Source organism: Ranitomeya variabilis, chromosome 6 (genome assembly GCF_051348905.1).
Source record: "Ranitomeya variabilis isolate aRanVar5 chromosome 6, aRanVar5.hap1, whole genome shotgun sequence".
NCBI lineage: Eukaryota > Metazoa > Chordata > Amphibia > Anura > Dendrobatidae > Ranitomeya > Ranitomeya variabilis.
Genome location: NC_135237.1, coordinates 428,304,070 through 428,325,487, shown reverse-complemented (window position 1 = coordinate 428,325,487; position 21,418 = coordinate 428,304,070). Strand labels below are relative to the sequence as shown.

Here is a 21,418-nt window from a genome sequence, read left to right as displayed (position 1 = left end):
GCACTATAGCTTGCAGGGACCCGAACAAATTCGCTCAACTCTAATCATGGGGGTTCAGGTTATGTTCAGATTTCTGTTTAAGCTGCTGATTGGTTATTCATGTCACCTGACATAATTCTGAATTGTATCTGAGCCCCAACTTTTAGATTTCTTCACCAGGCTATCTCTCAGACTCAATCACTTCACAGTGAAAATAACTGAAAATGAAATAAAGTCTAAAAATAGGTCACTTTTAAGGGTCGCCCACACGAGCGTACAACACGTCCGAGTTTTAAGCGATAAAACATCGCATAGCACTCATCCCAGTGTTATTGTATGGAGCAGCTCAAATCTGCAATTATTTTCTCATCCCGATTTGGCATGAGAATAATCACAGCATGCTGCCATTGCATCCGAGAATTGATGGAGAAATTAGTTTCTCCATCTCCTCCACACCTGTGCTCGATTCTCCCATGCGAGAGAATCAGAGCACTGACACTTGGCTCACGATCACAGCAGAGCTGTGATATAGATTACATTCTAAAAGTTACTGCCAGATACACTTTAAAGGGGTTGGCTGCTAGTTTGAAAGTTATTATTAATGGGCACAGCGTGGTAGAAGAAGAAAACAAAATCTCCTGGATTTCTCTTCTATGTGGCCGCTAATTGTATAAAATGCATAAAATAGTTAATTGTTATTCTCTTGATTGTTATTATTTTGTAGGGTCACTGCCAATGCTTACCAAGAGTGGAGGGTACAACTTGTGACCACTGCAAGCCATTATTCTGGAATTTAGATGAAGACAACCCTCAAGGCTGCATTGGTAAGAAATGATGATTTTCTGCATGCCTGTGTTTGATACATACAGTATATGTATGTACGATAATTCATGTTATGTATGGTTATGTATGACCAGCAATAAGTACATTAAAGCATATTATGTTATTATTATTATTATTATTATTATTAAGGTGGAGTGTTTTTCTTTTTCAGATTGTTCTTGTGATGTCGAAGGGACAATAAGTGGAATAGGTGAATGTCATCAGGTAATAACACATAAAAGGACCGTACAAGAATAGCATAGCGGAGCCGCCCTTTTCCCATTACACAGCGCCACTCTTGTCATATAAGCAGCTCATCTTTATTGCATAAAAAAAAAGTTAGGAATTAATTGTAAGCAGTGTAATATTTCATTACATTTGTACAAATTATGTGACTTTTCTTCTCAGTCTGAAGGGGCTTGTGATTGTAAAGCAAACACCTGCAGCACATCATGCGGAACCTGCAGAGACGGCTATTTCTACCTCGAAGGAAAGAACTATTTTGGATGTAGAGGTAAGATAGCTTTAAGAGTTTGATAACCTATTCCATGCGAGTTCCTCATGTGTTATAGTGTGGGAAGTGTTATCTGTACTAATGATGATGAAGAGTTATCCATTGGATTGGAGGGGGTGTAATTGCTGGTATCACTACTTACACCAAGCGCAGAAAGGTTCTTGTAAGTAAGAAAAATGGGAAAAAACCTTGTTCAAATGAAGAATTGATAATAGCTGTGACGGTGGGTTTGTCAATGTTTTTTGTGGAAATAATTAATTTACGCGAGAGATAGGAAAGGTAGTGCTCCAGTGTTATTTCTTTATAACACTGTGTTAGCATTTAGGCAAGTTGGAAACATACTGACATCTCAGTTGGTAAAATAAAGGCATTTACATCCGTTACACTACGACTGCCCATATGGATGCCAAAATTCAATAGGAAACGCTCATTTTGCAGACTAGGCCATGTCAAAACTCGTCATGTGTGTGTCCGAAATCGTCCTGTGGGAAAAATATAAATGTCACCCAATATTGAGGTTAACGGTCTTGGAAGTCAGTTAGCATGCCAAAGGAGAGCGAACTGCTAGTGGATAGCAAACTCCATAATCAATTCTGCCAAAGGTTAAACAGGTCCAAAATTCTGTGCTGGTAAATTTCCAATTATAGTGGTGGCCTAAGGGCGCCCGTACAAATTAGACATCTGTTCATTCAGCCGTCAGCTATCTCTCCCAGCTCCTCCATGCACATGAACACGGCATGGATGAGCGTTCCTGTATTCTTTATGAGAGAGAATCCTTTCTCATCAGGCTCCTTTGGCAGCAAATTATCTCTGCACCGAACCAAAAGATTGTCTGTTTATAATTCAGCGGGCTGGAACCTTCTCTCCCCAAACATCAGCTGTCATGGAAGGGTCGGGAGGCCCCATACACATTAGATGGTTGGATGATGAGGTTAAAATCGGCGTATTCAGAAGACCTCTCTCTATGGGGGCATTAGAAGGCTGGCAGATAAATAACAGCCTGGTCTTTATGAAAATATGACTGAAATAAGAATAAAAGATACATATATTTCAAATAGGACATGTCAGCCTTCTGGTCTTATGTGCTTTACTAAATAATTGCATTCTCCTTAAATTACAATTTTGGTGCAACTTTTCTACTTTAGTCTCTTTATCATTGGATAGTGTCCCCGCGCACGTCTGTAGTGGCCATACTATGCTGACAGCGTCGCGCTATGTAGGGACACCCACTGCTAACGAGGGAAGTTGGAAGACCCGGTTATCAGTTTACTCTGTTATGATGACCTGGTGGTTAGGAGCACTCGGAATGACCTGATGAGCAAACTAGTAATTCAGGACAAGCTCTGGGAAGTGGGAGCTCTGCTGACCGCAACCCCTAATCCTATCACAACAACTAGAAATAGCCGTGGAGCGTACCTGACTCTGCCTAGACGCCTCTTCACAGCCTAAGAGCTAACTACCCCTAAAGATAGAAAATACAGCCTACCTTGCCTCAGAGAAATTCCCCAAAGAAAAAGGCAGCCCCCCACACATATTGACTGTGAGTTAAGATGGAAGTCACAAACACAGGAATGAAATAGGTTTCAGCAAAGGAGGCCAGACTTAACTAAACAGACTGAGGATAGAAAAGGTATCTTTGCGGTCAGCATAAAAAACTACCAAAAAACCACGTAGAGTGTGCAAAAGAGACCCCCGCACCGACTCACGGCGCGGAGGTGCCACTCTGCATCCCAGAGCTTCCAGCTAGCAAGGCAAAATCATGATAGCAAGCTGGACAAGAAAACAGTGGTTAACAAATAAGCTAGCAGGGACTTAGCTTTTGCTGGAGTAGACAGATCATCTGAAAGATCCAAGAGACAACTGAACCAGTACTAGGACATTGACAGCTGGCATCAAGTAACGATCTGAGTGGAGTTAAATAGAGCAGCCAGCCTAGGACTAAACGAGGTCAGCTGAGGAAGGAACCTCAGAACCAGCAGCTCCACTCACAGCCACCAGAGGGAGTCCATGGACAGAACTCGCCGAAGTACCATTCATAACCACAGGAGGGAGTTCGAGAACAGAATTCACAACAGTACCCCCCCTTGAGGAGGGGTCACCGAACCCTCACCAGAGCCCCCAGGCCGATCAGGATTAGCCAAATGAAAGGCACGAACAAGATCGGCAGCATGAACATCAGAGGCAACCACCCAGGAATTATCCTCCTGACCATAACCTTTCCACTTGACTAGGTACTGAAGTTTCCGTCTCGAAATACGAGAATCTAAAATCTTCTCCACCACATACTCCAACTCCCCCTCAACCAACACCGGGGCAGGAGGGTCAACGGAGGGAACCATAGGAGCCACATATGTCCGCAACAACGACCTATGGAACACATTGTGGATGGCGAAAGAAGCTGGAAGGTCCAAACGAAATGACACAGGATTAAGAATTTCAGAAATCTTATAAGGACCAATGAAACGAGGCTTAAACTTAGGAGACGAAACCTTCATAGGAACATAACGAGACGACAACCAAACCAAATCCCCAACACGAAGTCGGGGACCAACTGTCATGATTCTCAATGGCGAGAGAACATAGCCCAGCATATATGAGAACTAGCTCTTGGAAGATGGAAACTATACTGACCATGAACTAAACCTGCCGCACAACTAGAAGTGGCCGGGTAGCATGCCTACGTTTTTTATCCCTAGATGCCCAGCGCCAGCCGGAGAACTACCTAATCCTAGCAGAGGAAAAGACAGTCCTGGCTCACCTCTAGAGAAATTTCCCCAAAAGGCAGACAGAGGCCCCCACATATATTGGCGGTGATTTTAGATGAAATGACAAACGTAGTATGAAAATAGGTTTAGCAAAATCGAGGTCCGCTTACTAGATAGCAGGAAGACAGAAAGGGCACATTCATGGTCAGCAGAAAACCCTATCAAAACACCATCCAGAAATTACTTTAAGACTCTAGCATTAACTCATAACACCAGAGTGGCAATTTCCGATCACAAGAGCTTTCCAGACACAGTAACGAAACAGCAGCTGTGAACAGGAACAAAATGCAAAAACACACAAGGACAAAAGTCCAACTTAGCTGGGAGTTGTCTGGTAGCAGGAACATGCACAGAAAGGCTTCTGATTACATTGTTGACCGGCATGAAACTGACAGAGGAGCAAGGTTATATAGCGACTCCCACATCCTGATAGGAGCAGGTGAACAGAGGGGATGATGCACACAAGTTAATTCCACAAGTGGCCACCGGGGGAGCCCAGAATCCAATTTCACAACAGTACCCCCCCCTCAAGGAGGGGGCACCGAACCCTCACCAGAACCACCAGGGCGATCAGGATGAGCCCTATGAAAGGCACGGACAAGATCGGAGGCATGAACATCAGAGGCAGTGACCCAAGAATTATCCTCCTGACCGTATCCCTTCCATTTGACCAGATACTGGAGTTTCCGTCTGGAAACACGAGAGTCTAAGATCTTTTCCACAACGTACTCCAACTCACCCTCAACCAACACCGGAGCAGGAGGCTCAACGGAAGGCACAACCGGTACCTCATACCTGCGCAACAATGACCGATGAAAAACATTATGAATCGAAAAGGATGCAGGGAGGTCCAAACGGAAGGACACAGGGTTAAGAATCTCCAATATCTTGTACGGGCCGATGAACCGAGGCTTAAACTTAGGAGAAGAAACCCTCATAGGGACAAAACGAGAAGACAACCACACCAAGTCCCCAACACAAAGCCGAGGACCAACACGACGACGGCGGTTGGCAAAAAGCTGAGTCTTCTCCTGGGACAACTTCAAATTGTCCACCACCTGCCCCCAAATCTGATGCAACCTCTCCACCACAGCATCCACTCCAGGACAATCCGAAGATTCCACTTGACCGGAGGAAAATCGAGGATGAAACCCCGAATTACAGAAAAACGGGGACACCAAGGTGGCAGAGCTGGCCCGATTATTGAGGGCGAACTCCGCCAAAGGCAAAAAAGCAACCCAATCATCCTGATCCGCAGACACAAAACACCTCAAATATGTCTCCAAGGTCTGATTAGTCCGCTCGGTCTGGCCATTAGTCTGAGGATGGAAAGCAGACGAAAAAGACAAATCTATGCCCATCCTAGCACAGAATGCCCGCCAAAATCTAGACACGAATTGGGTCCCTCTGTCAGAAACGATATTCTCCGGAATACCATGCAAACGAACAACATTTTGAAAAAACAGAGGAACCAACTCGGAAGAAGAAGGCAACTTAGGCAAGGGAACCAGATGGACCATCTTAGAGAAACGGTCACACACCACCCAGATGACAGACATCTTCTGAGAAACAGGCAGATCCGAAATAAAATCCATCGAGATGTGCGTCCAAGGCCTCTTCGGGATAGGCAAGGGTAACAACAATCCACTAGCCCGAGAACAAGAAGGCTTGGCCCGAGCACAAACGTCACAAGACTGCACAAAGCCTCGCACATCTCGTGACAGGGAAGGCCACCAGAAGGACCTTGCCACCAAATCCCTGGTACCAAAGATTCCAGGATGACCTGCCAACGCAGAAGAATGAACCTCAGAGATGACTCTACTGGTCCAATCATCAGGAACAAACAGTCTACCAGGTGGGCAACGATCAGGTCTATCCGCCTGAAACTCCTGCAAGGCCCGCCGCAGGTCTGGAGAAACGGCAGACAATATCACTCCATCTTTAAGGATACCTGTGGGCTCAGAATTACCAGGGGAGTCAGGCTCAAAACTCCTAGAAAGGGCATCCGCCTTAACATTCTTAGAACCCGGTAGGTACGACACCACAAAATTAAACCGAGAGAAAAACAACGACCAGCGCGCCTGTCTAGGATTCAGGCGCCTGGCAGACTCAAGGTAAATTAAATTTTTGTGGTCAGTCAATACCACCACCTGATGTCTGGCCCCCTCAAGCCAGTGACGCCACTCCTCAAAGGCCCACTTCATGGCCAAAAGCTCCCGATTCCCAATATCATAATTCCGCTCGGCGGGCGAAAATTTACGGGAAAAAAAAGCACAAGGTCTCATCACGGAGCAGTCGGAACTTCTCTGCGACAACACCGCCCCAGCTCCGATTTCAGAAGCGTCGACCTCAACCTGAAAAGGAAGAGCAACATCAGGCTGACGCAACACTGGGGCGGAAGAAAAACGGCGCTTGAGCTCCCGAAAGGCCTCCACAGCATCAGGGGACCAATCAGCAACATCAGCACCCTTCTTAGTCAAATCAGTCAATGGTTTTACAACATCAGAAAAACCAGCAATAAATCGACGATAAAAGTTAGCAAAGCCCAAAAATTTCTGAAGACTCTTAAGAGAAGAGGGTTGCGTCCAATCACCAATAGCCTGAACCTTGACAGGATCCATCTCGATGGAAGAGGGGGAAAAAATGTATCCCAAGAAGGAAATCTTTTGAACCCCAAAAACACACTTAGAACCCTTCACACACAAGGAATTAGACCGCAAAACCTGAAAAACCCTCCTGACCTGCTGGACATGAGAGTCGCAGTCATCCGAAAAAATCAGAATATCATCCAGATACACAATCATAAATTTATCCAAATAATCGCGGAAAATGTCATGCATAAAGGACTGGAAGACTGAAGGGGCATTTGAAAGACCAAAAGGCATCACCAAATACTCAAAATGGCCCTCGGGCGTATTAAATGCGGTTTTCCACTCATCCCCCTGCTTGATTCGCACCAAATTATACGCCCCACGGAGATCAATCTTAGAGAACCACTTGGCCCCCTTTATACGAGCAAACAAATCAGTAAGCAGTGGTAACGGATATTGATATTTAACCGTGATTTTATTCAAAAGTCGATAATCAATACACGGCCTCAAAGAGCCGTCTTTCTTAGACACAAAGAAAAAACCGGCTCCTAAGGGAGATGACGAAGGACGAATATGTCCCTTTTCCAAGGACTCCTTTATATATTCTCGCATAGCAGCGTGTTCAGGCACAGACAGATTAAATAAACGACCCTTAGGGTATTTACTACCCGGGATCAAGTCTATGGCACAATCGCACTCCCGGTGCGGAGGTAGTGAACCAACCTTGGGTTCTTCAAAAACGTCACGAAAGTCAGACAAGAATTCAGGAATCTCAGAGGGAATAGATGATGAAATGGAAACCAAAGGTACGTCCCCATGAGTTCCTTTACATCCCCAGCTTAACACAGACATAGCTCTCCAGTCGAGGACTGGGTTATGAGATTGCAGCCATGGCAATCCCAGCACCAAAACATCATGCAGATTATACAGCACCAGAAAGCGAATAACCTCCTGGTGATCCGGATTAACACGCATAGTCACTTGTGTCCAGTATTGTGGTTTATTACTAGCCAATGGGGTGGAGTCAATCCCTTTCAGAGGTATCGGAGCCTCCAATGGCTCCAAATCATACCCACAGCGTTTGGCAAAGGACCAATCCATAAGACTCAAAGCAGCGCCAGAGTCGACATAGGCGTCCGCGGTAATAGATGACAAAGAACAAATCAGGGTCACAGATAGAATAAACTTAGACTGTAAAGTGCTAATTGAAACAGACTTGTCAGGCTTCTTAGTACGCTTAAAGCATGCTGATATAACATGAGTAGAATCACCACAATAGAAGCACAACCCATTTTTACGTCTAAAATTCTGCCGCTCGCTTCTGGACAGAATTCTATCACATTGCATATTTTCTGGCGTTTTCTCAGTAGACACCGCCAAATGGTGCACAGGTTTGCGCTCCCGCAGACGCCTATCGATCTGAATAGCCATCGTCATGGACTCATTCAGACCCGCAGGCACAGGGAACCCCACCATAACATCCTTAATGGCATCAGAGAGACCTTCTCTGAAAATGGCCGCCAGGGCGCACTCATTCCACTGAGTAAGCACAGACCATTTGCGGAATTTTTGGCAGTATATTTCAGCTTCATCTTGCCCCTGAGACAAAGACATCAAGGCCTTTTCCGCCTGAAGCTCTAAATGAGGTTCCTCATAAAGCAACCCCAAGGCCAGAAAAAACGCATCCACATTGAGCAACGCAGGATCCCCTGGTGCCAATGCAAAAGCCCAGTCTTGAGGGTCGCCCCGGAGCAAGGAAATTACAATCCTGACCTGCTGTGCAGGGTCTCCGGCAGAGCGAGACTTCAGGGACAAAAACAATTTGCAATTATTTTTAAAATTTTGAAAGTGAGATCTATTCCCCGAGAAGAATTCAGGCAAAGGAATTCTAGGCTCAGACATAGGTGCATGAACAACAAAATCTTGCAAATTTTGTACCTTTGTGGCGAGATTATTCAAACCTGTAGCTACACTCTGAAGATCCATTTGAAACAGGTGAACACAGAGCCATTCAAGGATTAGAAGGAGAAAAATGGAGGAAGGCTGCAGTATAGGCAGACTAGCAAGTGATTCAATTAAGAGCACACTCAGAACTAGAGGAAAAAAAAAAAAAAATTGTAGCAGACTTCTTTTTTCTCTCCTTTCTCAGCCAGTAATTTAACCCTTTTTTGGGCCGGTCAAACTGTCATGATTCTCAATGGCGAGAGAACATAGCCCAGCATATATGAGAACTAGCTCTTGGAAGATGGAAACTATACTGACCATGAACTAAACCTGCCGCACAACTAGAAGTGGCCGGGTAGCATGCCTACGTTTTTTATCCCTAGATGCCCAGCGCCAGCCGGAGAACTACCTAATCCTAGCAGAGGAAAAGACAGTCCTGGCTCACCTCTAGAGAAATTTCCCCAAAAGGCAGACAGAGGCCCCCACATATATTGGCGGTGATTTTAGATGAAATGACAAACGTAGTATGAAAATAGGTTTAGCAAAATCGAGGTCCGCTTACTAGATAGCAGGAAGACAGAAAGGGCACATTCATGGTCAGCAGAAAACCCTATCAAAACACCATCCAGAAATTACTTTAAGACTCTAGCATTAACTCATAACACCAGAGTGGCAATTTCCGATCACAAGAGCTTTCCAGACACAGTAACGAAACAGCAGCTGTGAACAGGAACAAAATGCAAAAACACACAAGGACAAAAGTCCAACTTAGCTGGGAGTTGTCTGGTAGCAGGAACATGCACAGAAAGGCTTCTGATTACATTGTTGACCGGCATGAAACTGACAGAGGAGCAAGGTTATATAGCGACTCCCACATCCTGATAGGAGCAGGTGAACAGAGGGGATGATGCACACAAGTTAATTCCACAAGTGGCCACCGGGGGAGCCCAGAATCCAATTTCACAACACCAACACAGCGACGGCGGTTAGCGAAACGTTGAGCCTTCTCCTGGGACAGTGTCAAATTGTCCACCACGTGAGTCCAAATCTGCTGCAACCTGTCCACCACAGAATCCACACCAGGACAGTCCGAAGGCTCAACCTGCCCTGAAGAAAAACGAGGGTGGAAACTAGAATTACAGAAAAAAGGTGAAACCAAAGTGGCCGAGCTGGCCCGATTATTAAGGGCGAACTCAGCCAAAGGCAAAAAGGACACCCAATCATCCTGATCAGCAGAAACAAAGCATCTCAGATATGTTTCCAAAGTCTGATTGGTTCGTTCGGTTTGGCCATTTGTCTGAGGATGGAAAGCTGAAGAAAAAGACAAATCAATGCCCATCTTAGCACAAAAGGACCGCCAAAACCTTGAAACAAACTGGGAACCTCTATCCGACACGATGTTCTCCGGAATGCCATGTAAACGAACCACGTGCTGGAAAAATAATGGAACCAAATCAGAGGAGGAAGGCAATTTAGGCAGAGGCACCAAATGGACCATCTTAGAGAAGCGATCACAAACCACCCAGATAACCGACATCCTTTGAGAGACAGGGAGATCCGAAATAAAATCCATGGAAATATGCGTCCAGGGTCTTTTCGGGACCGGCAAGGGCAAAAGCAACCCACTGGCACGAGAACAGCAGGGCTTAGCCCGAGCACAAGTCCCACAGGACTGCACAAAAGAACGCACATCCCGTGACAAGGAAGGCCACCAAAAGGATCTAGCCACCAAATCTCTGGTACCAAAGATTCCAGGATGACCAGCCAACACCGAACAATGAACCTCAGAGATAACTCTACTAGTCCATCTATCAGGGACAAACAGTTTCTCCGCTGGGCAACGGTCAGGTCTATCAACCTGAAACTCCTGCAGCACCCGCCGCAAATCAGGGGAGATGGCAGACAAAATTACCCCCTCTTTGAGAATACCAGCCGGCTCAGGAACTCCCGGAGAATCAGGCACAAAACTCCTTGAAAGGGCATCAGCCTTCACATTCTTAGAAGCCGGAAGGTACGAAACCACAAAATCGAAGCGGGAGAAAAACAGCGACCATCGAGCCTGTCTAGGATTCAACCGCTTGGCAGACTCGAGATAAGTCAGATTCTTGTGATCCGTCAAGACCACCACGCGATGCTTGGCTCCTTCAAGCCAATGTCGCCACTCCTCAAACGCCCACTTCATAGCCAACAACTCTCGATTGCCCACATCATAATTGCGCTCAGCAGGCGAAAACTTTCTAGAAAAGAAAGCACACGGCTTCATCACTGAGCCATCAGAACTTCTTTGAGACAAAACAGCCCCTGCTCCAATCTCAGAAGCATCCACCTCGACCTGAAACGGGAGCTAAACATCTGGCTGACACAACACAGGGGCAGAAGAAAAACGACGCTTCAACTCCTGAAAAGCCTCAACGGCCGCAGAGGACCAATTGACCACATCCGCACCTTTCTTGGTCAAATCAGTCAATGGTTTAACAACACTAGAAAAATTAGCGATGAAGCGACGGTAAAAATTAGCAAAGCCCAGGAATTTCTGAAGGCTCTTCACAGAAGTAGGCTGAGTCCAATCATAAATAGCCTGAACTTTAACAGGATCCATCTCGATAGTAGAAGGGGAAAAAATGAAGCCCAAAAATGAAACCTTCTGAACTCCAAAGAGACATTTAGACCCCTTCACAAACAAGGAATTAGCACGAAGGACCTGGAACACCATTCTGACCTGCTTCACATGAGACTCCCAATCGTCCGAAAAGACCAAAATATAATCCAAATATACAATCATGAATCTATCCAGGTACTTTCAGAAGATGTCATGCATAAAGGACTGAAACACAGATGGAGCATTAGAAAGCCCGAATGGCATCACCAGGTACTCAAAATGGCCCTCGGGCGTATTAAATGCTGTTTTCCATTCGTCACCCTGTTTAATACGCACAAGATTATACGCCCCTCGAAGATCTATCTTGGTGAACCAGCTAGCCCCCTTAATCCGAGCAAACAAATCAGACAGTAGCGGCAAAGGGTACTGAAATTTGACAGTGATTTTATTGAGAAGGTGGTAATCTATACAAGGTCTCAGAGAACCATCCTTCTTGGCCACAAAAAAGAACCCTGCTCCCAACGGTGACGACGACGGGCGAATATGCCCTTTCTCCAAGGACTCCTTTATATAACTCCGCATAGCGTCGTGTTCTGGCACAGATAAATTGAACAGTCGGCCCTTCGGAAACTTACTACCAGGAATCAAATTAATAGCACAATCGCAATCCCTATGAGGAGGTTGGGCACTGGATTTGAGCTCATCAAATACATCCCGGTAATCTGACAAGAACTCAGGGACTTCAGAAGGATGGGAAGACGAAATTGACAACAATGGGACATCCCCATGTACCCCTTGACAACCCCAACTGGATACAGACATTGATTTCCAATCCAATACTGGATTATGGACCTGTAGCTATGGCAAACCCAAAACGACCACATCATGCAGATTATGCAACACCAAAAAGCGAATATCCTCCTGATGTGCAGGAGCCATGCACATGGTCAATTGAGTCCAGTACTGAGGCTTATTCTTGGCCAAAGGCATAGCATCAATTCCTCTCAATGGAATAGGATACTGTAAGGGCTCCAAGAAAAAACCACAGCGCCTGGCAAACTCCAAGTCCATCAAATTCAGGGCAGCGCCTGAATCCACAAATGCCATAACAGAATAGGACGACAAAGAGCAAATCAGAGTAACGGACAAAAGAAATTTTGGCTGTACCGTACCAATGGTGGCAGACCTAGCGAACCACTTAGTGCGCTTAGGACAATCAGAGATAGCATGAGTGGAGTCACCACAGTAAAAACACAGCCCATTCTGACGTCTGTATTCTTGCCGTTCAGCTCCGGTCAAGGTCCTATCACATTGCATAGACTCAGGCCTCTGCTCAGAAGATACCGCCAAATGGTGCACAGTTTTGCGCTCACGTAAGCGTCGATCGATCTGAATGGCCAAGGACATAGACTCATTCAGACCAGCAGGCGTGGGGAATCCCACCATAACATCCTTAAGGGCTTCAGAAAGACCCTTTCTGAAAATTGCCGCCAGGGCACACTCATTCCACTGAGTAAGCACAGACCACTTTCTAAACTTCTGACAATATACCTCCGCTTCATCCTGACCCTGACACAAAGTCAGCAAGATTTTCTCTGCCTGATCCACTGAATCTGGTTCATCATAAAGCAATCCAAGCGCCAGAAAAAACGCATCTACATTACGCAATGCAGGATCTCCTGGCGCAAGGGAAAATGCCCAGTCTTGAGGGTCGTCATGAAGCAAAGAAATAATGATTTTTACTTGCTGAATGGGGTCACCAGAGGAGCGGGGTTTCAAAGCAAAAAACAGTCTACAATTATTTTTGAAATTCAGGAACTTAGATCTATCCCCAGAAAACAAATCAAGCATTGGAATTCTGGGTTCTAACATCGGGTTCTGAACTACATAATCTTGAATGCCTTGTACCCTTGCAGTGAGTTGATCCACACAAAAGGACAGACCTTGAATGTCCATATCTACACCTGTGTCCTGAACCACCCAAAGATTTAGGGGAAAAGAAAAACAAAACACGCTGCAGAGGAAAAAAAAAATGGTCTCAGAACTTCTCTTATCCCTCTATTGAGATGCATTAACACTTTACGGGCCAGCTGTACTGTTATGATGACCTGGTGGTTAGGAGCACTCGGAATGACCTGATGAGCAAACTAGTAATTCAGGACAAGCTCTGGGAAGTGGGAGCTCTGCTGACCGCAACCCCTAATCCTATCACAACAACTAGAAATAGCCGTGGAGCGTACCTGACTCTGCCTAGACGCCTCTTCACAGCCTAAGAGCTAACTACCCCTAAAGATAGAAAATACAGCCTACCTTGCCTCAGAGAAATTCCCCAAAGAAAAAGGCAGCCCCCCACACATATTGACTGTGAGTTAAGATGGAAGTCACAAACACAGGAATGAAATAGGTTTCAGCAAAGGAGGCCAGACTTAACTAAACAGACTGAGGATAGAAAAGGTATCTTTGCGGTCAGCATAAAAAACTACCAAAAAACCACGCAGAGTGTGCAAAAGAGACCCCCACACCGACTCACGGCGCGGAGGTGCCACTCTGCATCCCAGAGCTTCCAGCTTGCAAGGCAAAATCATGATAGCAAGCTGGACAAGAAAACAGTGGTTAACAAATAAGCTAGCAGGGACTTAGCTTTTGCTGGAGTAGACAGATCATCTGAAAGATCCAAGATAGAACTGAACCAGTACTAGGACATTGACAGCTGGCATCAAGTAATGATCTGAGTGGAGTTAAATAGAGCAGCCAGCCTAGGACTAAACGAGGTCAGCTGAGGAAGGAACCTCAGAACCAGCAGCTCCACTCACAGCCACCAGAGGGAGTCCATGGACAGAACTCGCCGAAGTACCATTCATAACCACAGGAGGGAGTTCGAGAACAGAATTCACAACATTACTCATTGTGATATTAGCTGAGAGTGCGGTAGGAGCTGAAATGATTATATTGTGTACGGTAACAATGTGATACAGATTATGGGATTCATATTGATGACAAGAATTAGAATTGTTTTCTTAACATTATTGTCTTTTTTTTATGGCAGGTTGTCAGTGCGATGTTGGAGGATCGGTCAGTCATCTCTGTGATGAGTCCACAGGAAAATGTATATGCAGAAATAATATTGAAGGCCAGAACTGCAATCAGTACGTTCATTTATACCTGACCTATTATCGTGTAACATATGACAGTACTATTAATATTTTATTACTTTTTTCACTCTATATCTTAACAGAAATAAAAAAAATAGGAAAACTAAAATGTATAACTTCAAGGTCATTGAGCCTGTCTGACTTCTCACATTGCTTTTATGGGAGAATTGCTCTAAACATATATTATGACATGATTGTTCTTCTGATGGATTCAGCATGAGAAAACAATGGCAGCATGCTGTGATTGCATCTGAGAATCGGATCGTACGCACTTATACAAGTCTATGGGTGCGTGTGAGACATCGGACTGCACTCAATTGTCATCCAAGGGCAGTCCGATTACTGCGGACATCGGCAATGGAGAAGATGGAGAAATTACTTTCTGTGTCTCCTCTGCGCCTGTGCTGCGATTCTCTCATGCAGGAGAATTGGATCACATTGGTATGGCCATTACTCATGCAAACTAATTATTATAACTCAATGGCAGATATTCTAAAGTATATACAGTACATCATATGTAAAAAAAAATATGGAGATAGATTTCTCTGCAGTGTTATTGGTGCTTGGGGGTGGAGGGTTGTATTAGTTTGTTTAAATGGAAAAACTCGATTCATTGGAAGAAGATGACAACTTTATTGTATTTTATGTATAACAGTAATATATAATGATACTATATAATTCTGAAAATCTCTTTGTTATACTGATCTCTTTTTGTAAAAATGTTATTGTGTCATTTTCTTAATAAAAATGATCTGATTAAAAAAAAAAAAGAATTTGATGACAGTAAAATGACTCTCAGCTCATACTCGCAGCAGAGTTTGAGCCAAGGGTCGTTTGTGTATAACATCTGATTCTCTCGCTCGAGACAATCATCAGATGCTACTCTCCAGTGTGAGCGAGCCCTTAGGGAAAGTCTTTTCTCACTTGCTTGCTTTGCATTTCCTTGTAGAATAGTGGCGACCATAGAATAATATATATTCCATGCAATTTAATGTCCACATGTAGCAATGTCATAAAAATTAAGTTTGATCATGTATTTGAACTGACATAGACATTAGACATGAGGCTGTCTTGTTACTACCAAAAGGATCTAGTGACATATCTTGTTTTGGAATAAGAGGGCTGATCAGCCCAGACCATAACATTTATGTGATAATGGTCTCTTTCTATTCTTGCACTAGTTGTATGGTTGGCTGCATTGTGCCACACATATTCTGGATTATGCTGTAGTATGATAGTTTGGGTGTAATGTCTATATACGAAAAATAGCAGCAAAACGTGTTAACCATTAAAATATACCTCTATTCTCCAAGGCCCAAACAAAACTACTACTTCCCTGACCTCCATCAGATGAAGTTTGAAGTTGAGGATGGCACGACTGCTAGTGGAAGACCTGTTCGCTTTGGATATAATTCTCAAGAGTTTCCGGGATTCAGCTGGAGGGGATATGCACAGATGTCTGCCATACAAGTAAGGGTTTTACTAAGTCATCTTTAATGATTTTTACACTAATTTAAGGATTTCTTCACATTTTTCACCTGTAGTAGATCTTTAAGGCTTATGCATATGGCTTACCTCCCACACTGTTTTGTAGAGATCCATAATCGAGCTGCTATATATGTGTGTGAGTTCCTTACTGTACCTCCAATTGACTGTGATTTAAAAAAAAAACACAAATTAAAAAAAATGTTCGATTAGACTCCTTTTGTATGGAGGCATATTTCATAGCTTCTGGGCAGAATAACGTCCTACACATGGAGTCTGATGGTGTCTGTGGCAGCGCATGGAGGCTGTACAGGCTAGTACACAGTGTTCTGGCACCCTCAACTTTGTACTTAAGAAAAGCAAGCTGACGGACAGCTAAACTCTTTCCTTTCGATGCATTGAGGTAGACACGGGGTCCTTTACAACTTTTATTGATAGGATCAGAGTAAAACTATAAGAAAAAAGGAAAGTATTCAGTACAAGGCATACAACATATCTAAATACATAGCATTAACTATGGTACAGGACTTTCACAGTGTAATTTCACAACATGGTGGTAGTATAAACATCTGTAATATCAAAAGAATACTTTGATATAAAACATATAGAACAGAGTAGCTACATAATACAATATGGTGAGCTCTAACAAGGGGAAAATAACTCGCCGACTGTGCTATGTGGAGGTAAACAACCAGATGGGCTGAAAATCAGGGAGAGATAATCAGCATGCCAGTATCCATGAGGCCAAAATGGCTGCTGGAGAAGAAGGGGGCAAGGCTAATGCAGAGGCTGATGGGGAACTACGGAAGCCTTGATGAGCCTTAAATATTAAATTGCACAGAAAGCAATGAAACAGAAAGTAAACTGTAATTAGAACATTGTCAATAGATGGTGGTGTTGGATAAGTTATCACAATACACCACAGTTCAATAAGCATAGCAAAACTGATTATATGCATTTGTATAAAGGCATGACACACAGGAGTACACGCTCCACAGCCTTATGACAATTTTCATATGGCGATGTTTTGGTCAGTGTTTTTAAGCCAGTATTGTACCCTACAGAGAATAAAAAGTAAAATGTTTAGGTGTGTGTGTGTGTGTGTGTGTGTGTGTGTGTGTGTGTGTGTAAACTTTGAATTGTAACAAACAATAAGCAATAATCTAAAATTGTGAAGCAAAATAAATGAATACATATTAGACACATAAAACATAAAAGCTCACCTGACCGAATAGGTGTGGGGCCCTGGGAATGTGTTTTACCAATTAACTAAATAGCCTGAACAATTGGTGGGAAAGAAGAGAATAAGCAGGAAAACGGAAAAGAAAGAAAAAAACCTGAATGTCCAGAAGATTTGACAATCAAATGACTTTGTCTGTTCAATGCTATGGCTAACCATGTTTGCGAACTATGCTAGATTTGATCTTTATACTGCAGCTTCTGGTAAGACCAGTGCAGGGCCGGCGGCAGCACCCGGCCTGCCAGGGCAAGTGCCGGGGCCCTGACGAGACAGGGGGGCCCACTCACACAGTCATAGAGCCATCTGGCTGCTTTAACCCTTTCTACCCTTTCAATTTGCGCTGGCACAAGCATCTTCTCACTGTCAGTGCAGGGCCAGGCACACATAGGGGTTAACTGGACACAGCCAGGGTGACATTGTGGGCGGAGAGTTCTCCTGCTCTGTATCTCCTGGCTGTGTGCACTCCTGAACTTATCGGAGGAGACGGAGCTCCTACCAGCACCTGAGTGAGTGCCATGCTATATCGCTGTATGTTCTGACAGTCTGGGACTGGGTGACCTGGGGCGGCCATGGGCTGGGCGGCTGCAGCTGATATATATATATATATATATATATATATATATATATATATATATATATATATATATATATAGATACTACAGCAGCCGCCCAGCACAGCCTGTATAGATACAGTGTATATAATATATATACAGGACAGGTGCTGGGGGCCTGGGCTGGGCGGCTGTTGAAGTATATACACTGCACAGTACGGTACCACTCCTCCTGTATATATACACTGCACAGTACCACTCCTCCTGTATATATACACTGCACAGTACCACTCCTCCTGTCCTGTATATATACACTGCACAGTACCGCTCCTCCTGTCCTGTATATACACTCACCGGCCACTTTATTAGGTACACCTGTCCAACTTCTTGTGAACACTTAATTTCTAATCAGCCAATCACATGGCGGCAACTCAGTGCATTTAGGCATGTAGACATGGTCAAGACAATCTCCTGCAGTTCAAACCGAGCATCAGTATGGGGAAGAAAGGTGATTTGAGTGCCTTTGAACGTGGCATGGTTGTTGGTGCCAGAAGGGCTGGTCTGAGTATTTCAGAAACTGCTGATCTACTGGGATTTTCACGCACAACCATCTCTAGGGTTTACAGAGAATGGTCCGAAAAAGAAAAAAAATCCAGTGAGCGGCAGTTCTGTGGGCGGAAATGCCTTGTTGATGCCAGAGGTCAGAGGAGAATGGGCAGACTGGTTCGAGCTGATAGAAAGGCAACAGTGACTCAAATCGCCACCCGTTACAACCAAGGTAGGCCTAAGAGCATCTCTGAACGCACAGTGCATCGAACTTTGAGGCAGATGGGCTACAGCAGCAGAAGACCACACCGGGTACCACTCCTTTCAGCTAAGAACAGGAAACTGAGGCTACAATTTGTACAAGCTCATCGAAATTGGACAGTAGAAGATTGGAAAAACATTGCTTGGTCTGATGAGTCTCGATTTCTGCTGCGACATTCGGATGGTAGGGTCAGAATTTGGCGTAAACAACATGAAAGCATGGATCCATCCTGCCTTGTATGGAGCATCTTTGGGATGTGCGGCCGACAAATCTGCGGCAACTGTGTGATGCCATCATGTCAATATGGACCAAAATCTCTGAGGAATGCTTCCAGCACCTTGTTGAATCTATGCCACGAAGAATTGAGGCAGTTCTGAAGGCAAAAGGGGGTCCAACCCGTTACTAGCATGGTGTACCTAATAAAGTGGCCGGTGAGTGTATACACTGCACAGTACCGCTCCTCCTGTCCTGTATAAATACACTGCACAGTACCACTCCTCCTGTATATACACACTGCACAGTACCACTCCTCCTGTCCTGTATATATACACTGTACAGTACCACTCCTCCTGTATATATACACTGCACAGTACCACTGCTCCTGTCCTGTATAAATACACTGCACAGTACCACTCCTCCTGTATATACACACTGCACAGTACCACTCCTCCTGTCCTGTATATATACACTGTACAGTACCACTCCTCCTGTATATATACACTGCACAGTACCACTCCTCCTGTCCTGTATATATACACTGTACAGTACCACTCCTCCTGTATATATACACTGCACAGTACCACTCCTCCTGTCCTGTATATATACACTGCACAGTACCGCTCCTCCTGTCCTGTATATATACACTGCACAGTACCGCTCCTCCTGTCCTGTATATATACACTGCACAGTACCACTCCTCCTGTCCTGTATATATACACTGTACAGTACCACTCCTCCTGTATATATACACTGCACAGTACCACTCCTCCTGTATATATACACTGCACAGTACCGCTCCTCCTGTCCTGTATATATACACTGCACAGTACCACTCCTCCTGTCCTGTATATATACACTGTACAGTACCACTCCTCCTGTATATATACACTGCACAGTACCACTCCTCCTGTCCTGTATATATACACTGCACAGTACCACTCCTCCTGTATATATACACTGCACAGTACCGCTCCTCCTGTCCTGTATATATACACTGCACAGTACCACTCCTCCTGTATATATACACTGCACAGTACCACTCCTCCTGTATATATACACTGCACAGCACCACTCCTCCTGTATATATACACCGCACAGTACCACTCCTCCTGTATATTTACACTGCACAGTACCATCACTCCTCCTGTATATATACACCGCACAGTACCACTCCTCCTGTATATATACACTGCACAGTACCACTCCTCCTGTATATATACACCGCACAGTACCACTCCTCCTGTATATATACACTGCACAGTACCATCACTCCTCCTATATATATACACTGCACAGTACCACTCCTCCTGTATATATACACCGCACAGTACCACTCCTCCTGTATATATACACTGCACAGTACCACTCCTCCTGTATATATACACTGCACAGTACCATCACTCCTCCTGTATATATACACTGCACAGTACCACTCCTCCTGTATATATACACTGCACAGTACCACTCCTCCTGTATATATACACTGCACAGTACCATCACTCCTCCTGTATATATACACTGCACAGTACCACTCCTCCTGTATATATACACTGCACAGTACCACTCCTCCTGTTCTGTATATATACACTGCAGAATTTACAATAGCTATCACTCATGTAAGAAGTGAAATCTGGCATTGTATTATACCTATATTTCTCTGCTGTATCTGGGCATCATGAATCGTGGTATGTGTTAAAGGGGGAGGGCCCACTGAGACTCTTTCGCCCGGGGCCCTCAAAAACCTGGAGCCGGCCCTGGACCAGTGTTACCAGGTCTTGCTAAAGGGGGATGTTATGTTCTGTGATGATGAGATCAGGTCCTCTATCATCATAGTCTCATTCACCCTGGAGAACCAAAGAGCTAAAAAGGATCTGGGTACCTCCACCTGGGTACCTCCACAGGAGAGAAATGCAAGAGCGAGCTGCATTAATCTGGTGCCAAAGGAGAGAGCGCTTGCATCTGTGGATAAGGTTGTCACAATGATGTCATAAAAGTAGTTTGAGTACAAGAGGGAGTTGGAGGCCTGTAAGTTTAGAGACAATCCGTTCCACATTATCCCAGAAAGGCCTAAGTACACAATAAGACCAGAAGGTATGGAACATGGTACCCTCCTCCTCCAAACATCTCCAGCACATGGAAGGAATGGATTGTTGTGGACTCTGTAAGCAAGAAGGCTCATATAACCATCTGGATAATATCTTGTACCTAGATTCCTAAAGTTTAAAATTGATAGAGAACTTGTGGGAAAGCAGAAAAATCCTTTACCTCTTCTCCGACGAGAAGGAAAGAGCAAGGTCTTGTTCCCCGTTCCGCAAAAACTGGGATCTTGTAATATTGGAAGAAGAACAAAATCATGTAAATTCAAGAGAGTGTATGTCTCGAAGGGCCTAACCCAAAGCATAAATTCTCAAAAGGAGGTTTTATTCCTAGAACACTGGGAAGCGTTTGGTAGAGTAGGTAAAAATCACAGAATCACAAGTTCCAGAGGATACACTAGAGAATCTAATGAAGGCCTTGCACTGCCTTGGAAAAAATGTGAGGCGGCCTACAGTAGTTGCCCCACTCTCTTCAAATGTGAAACATAGTATCTTCTATTCCATGAACAAAGGATTTTCAAAGATGCGGAAAATGGGGACAGAGCCAGTTTCAGAGATGAAAATATGGTTGTGCAGACAGATAGTGTAAAGGCTCGCTCACACGGCCATCGATTCTCTCATGCGTGAAAATGTTTTGGCCAATTATGCAAATG

At 44.5% G+C, this 21,418-nt stretch overlaps 1 protein-coding gene across 1 annotated transcript in view; it reads left to right on the top strand.

The window, feature by feature from the left end:
- Positions 1 to 21,418, top strand: part of LAMA3 (laminin subunit alpha 3) — a 287,589-nt gene that overhangs the window by 141,768 nt on the left and 124,403 nt on the right. Inside the window, exons 17-21 of the mRNA XM_077270374.1 lie at positions 704 to 803; positions 974 to 1,026; positions 1,210 to 1,315; positions 14,261 to 14,360; positions 15,680 to 15,836. Of these exons, the coding sequence (XP_077126489.1) occupies positions 704 to 803; positions 974 to 1,026; positions 1,210 to 1,315; positions 14,261 to 14,360; positions 15,680 to 15,836 (516 nt within the window). The remainder of the gene's footprint in view (positions 1 to 703; positions 804 to 973; positions 1,027 to 1,209; positions 1,316 to 14,260; positions 14,361 to 15,679; positions 15,837 to 21,418) is intronic.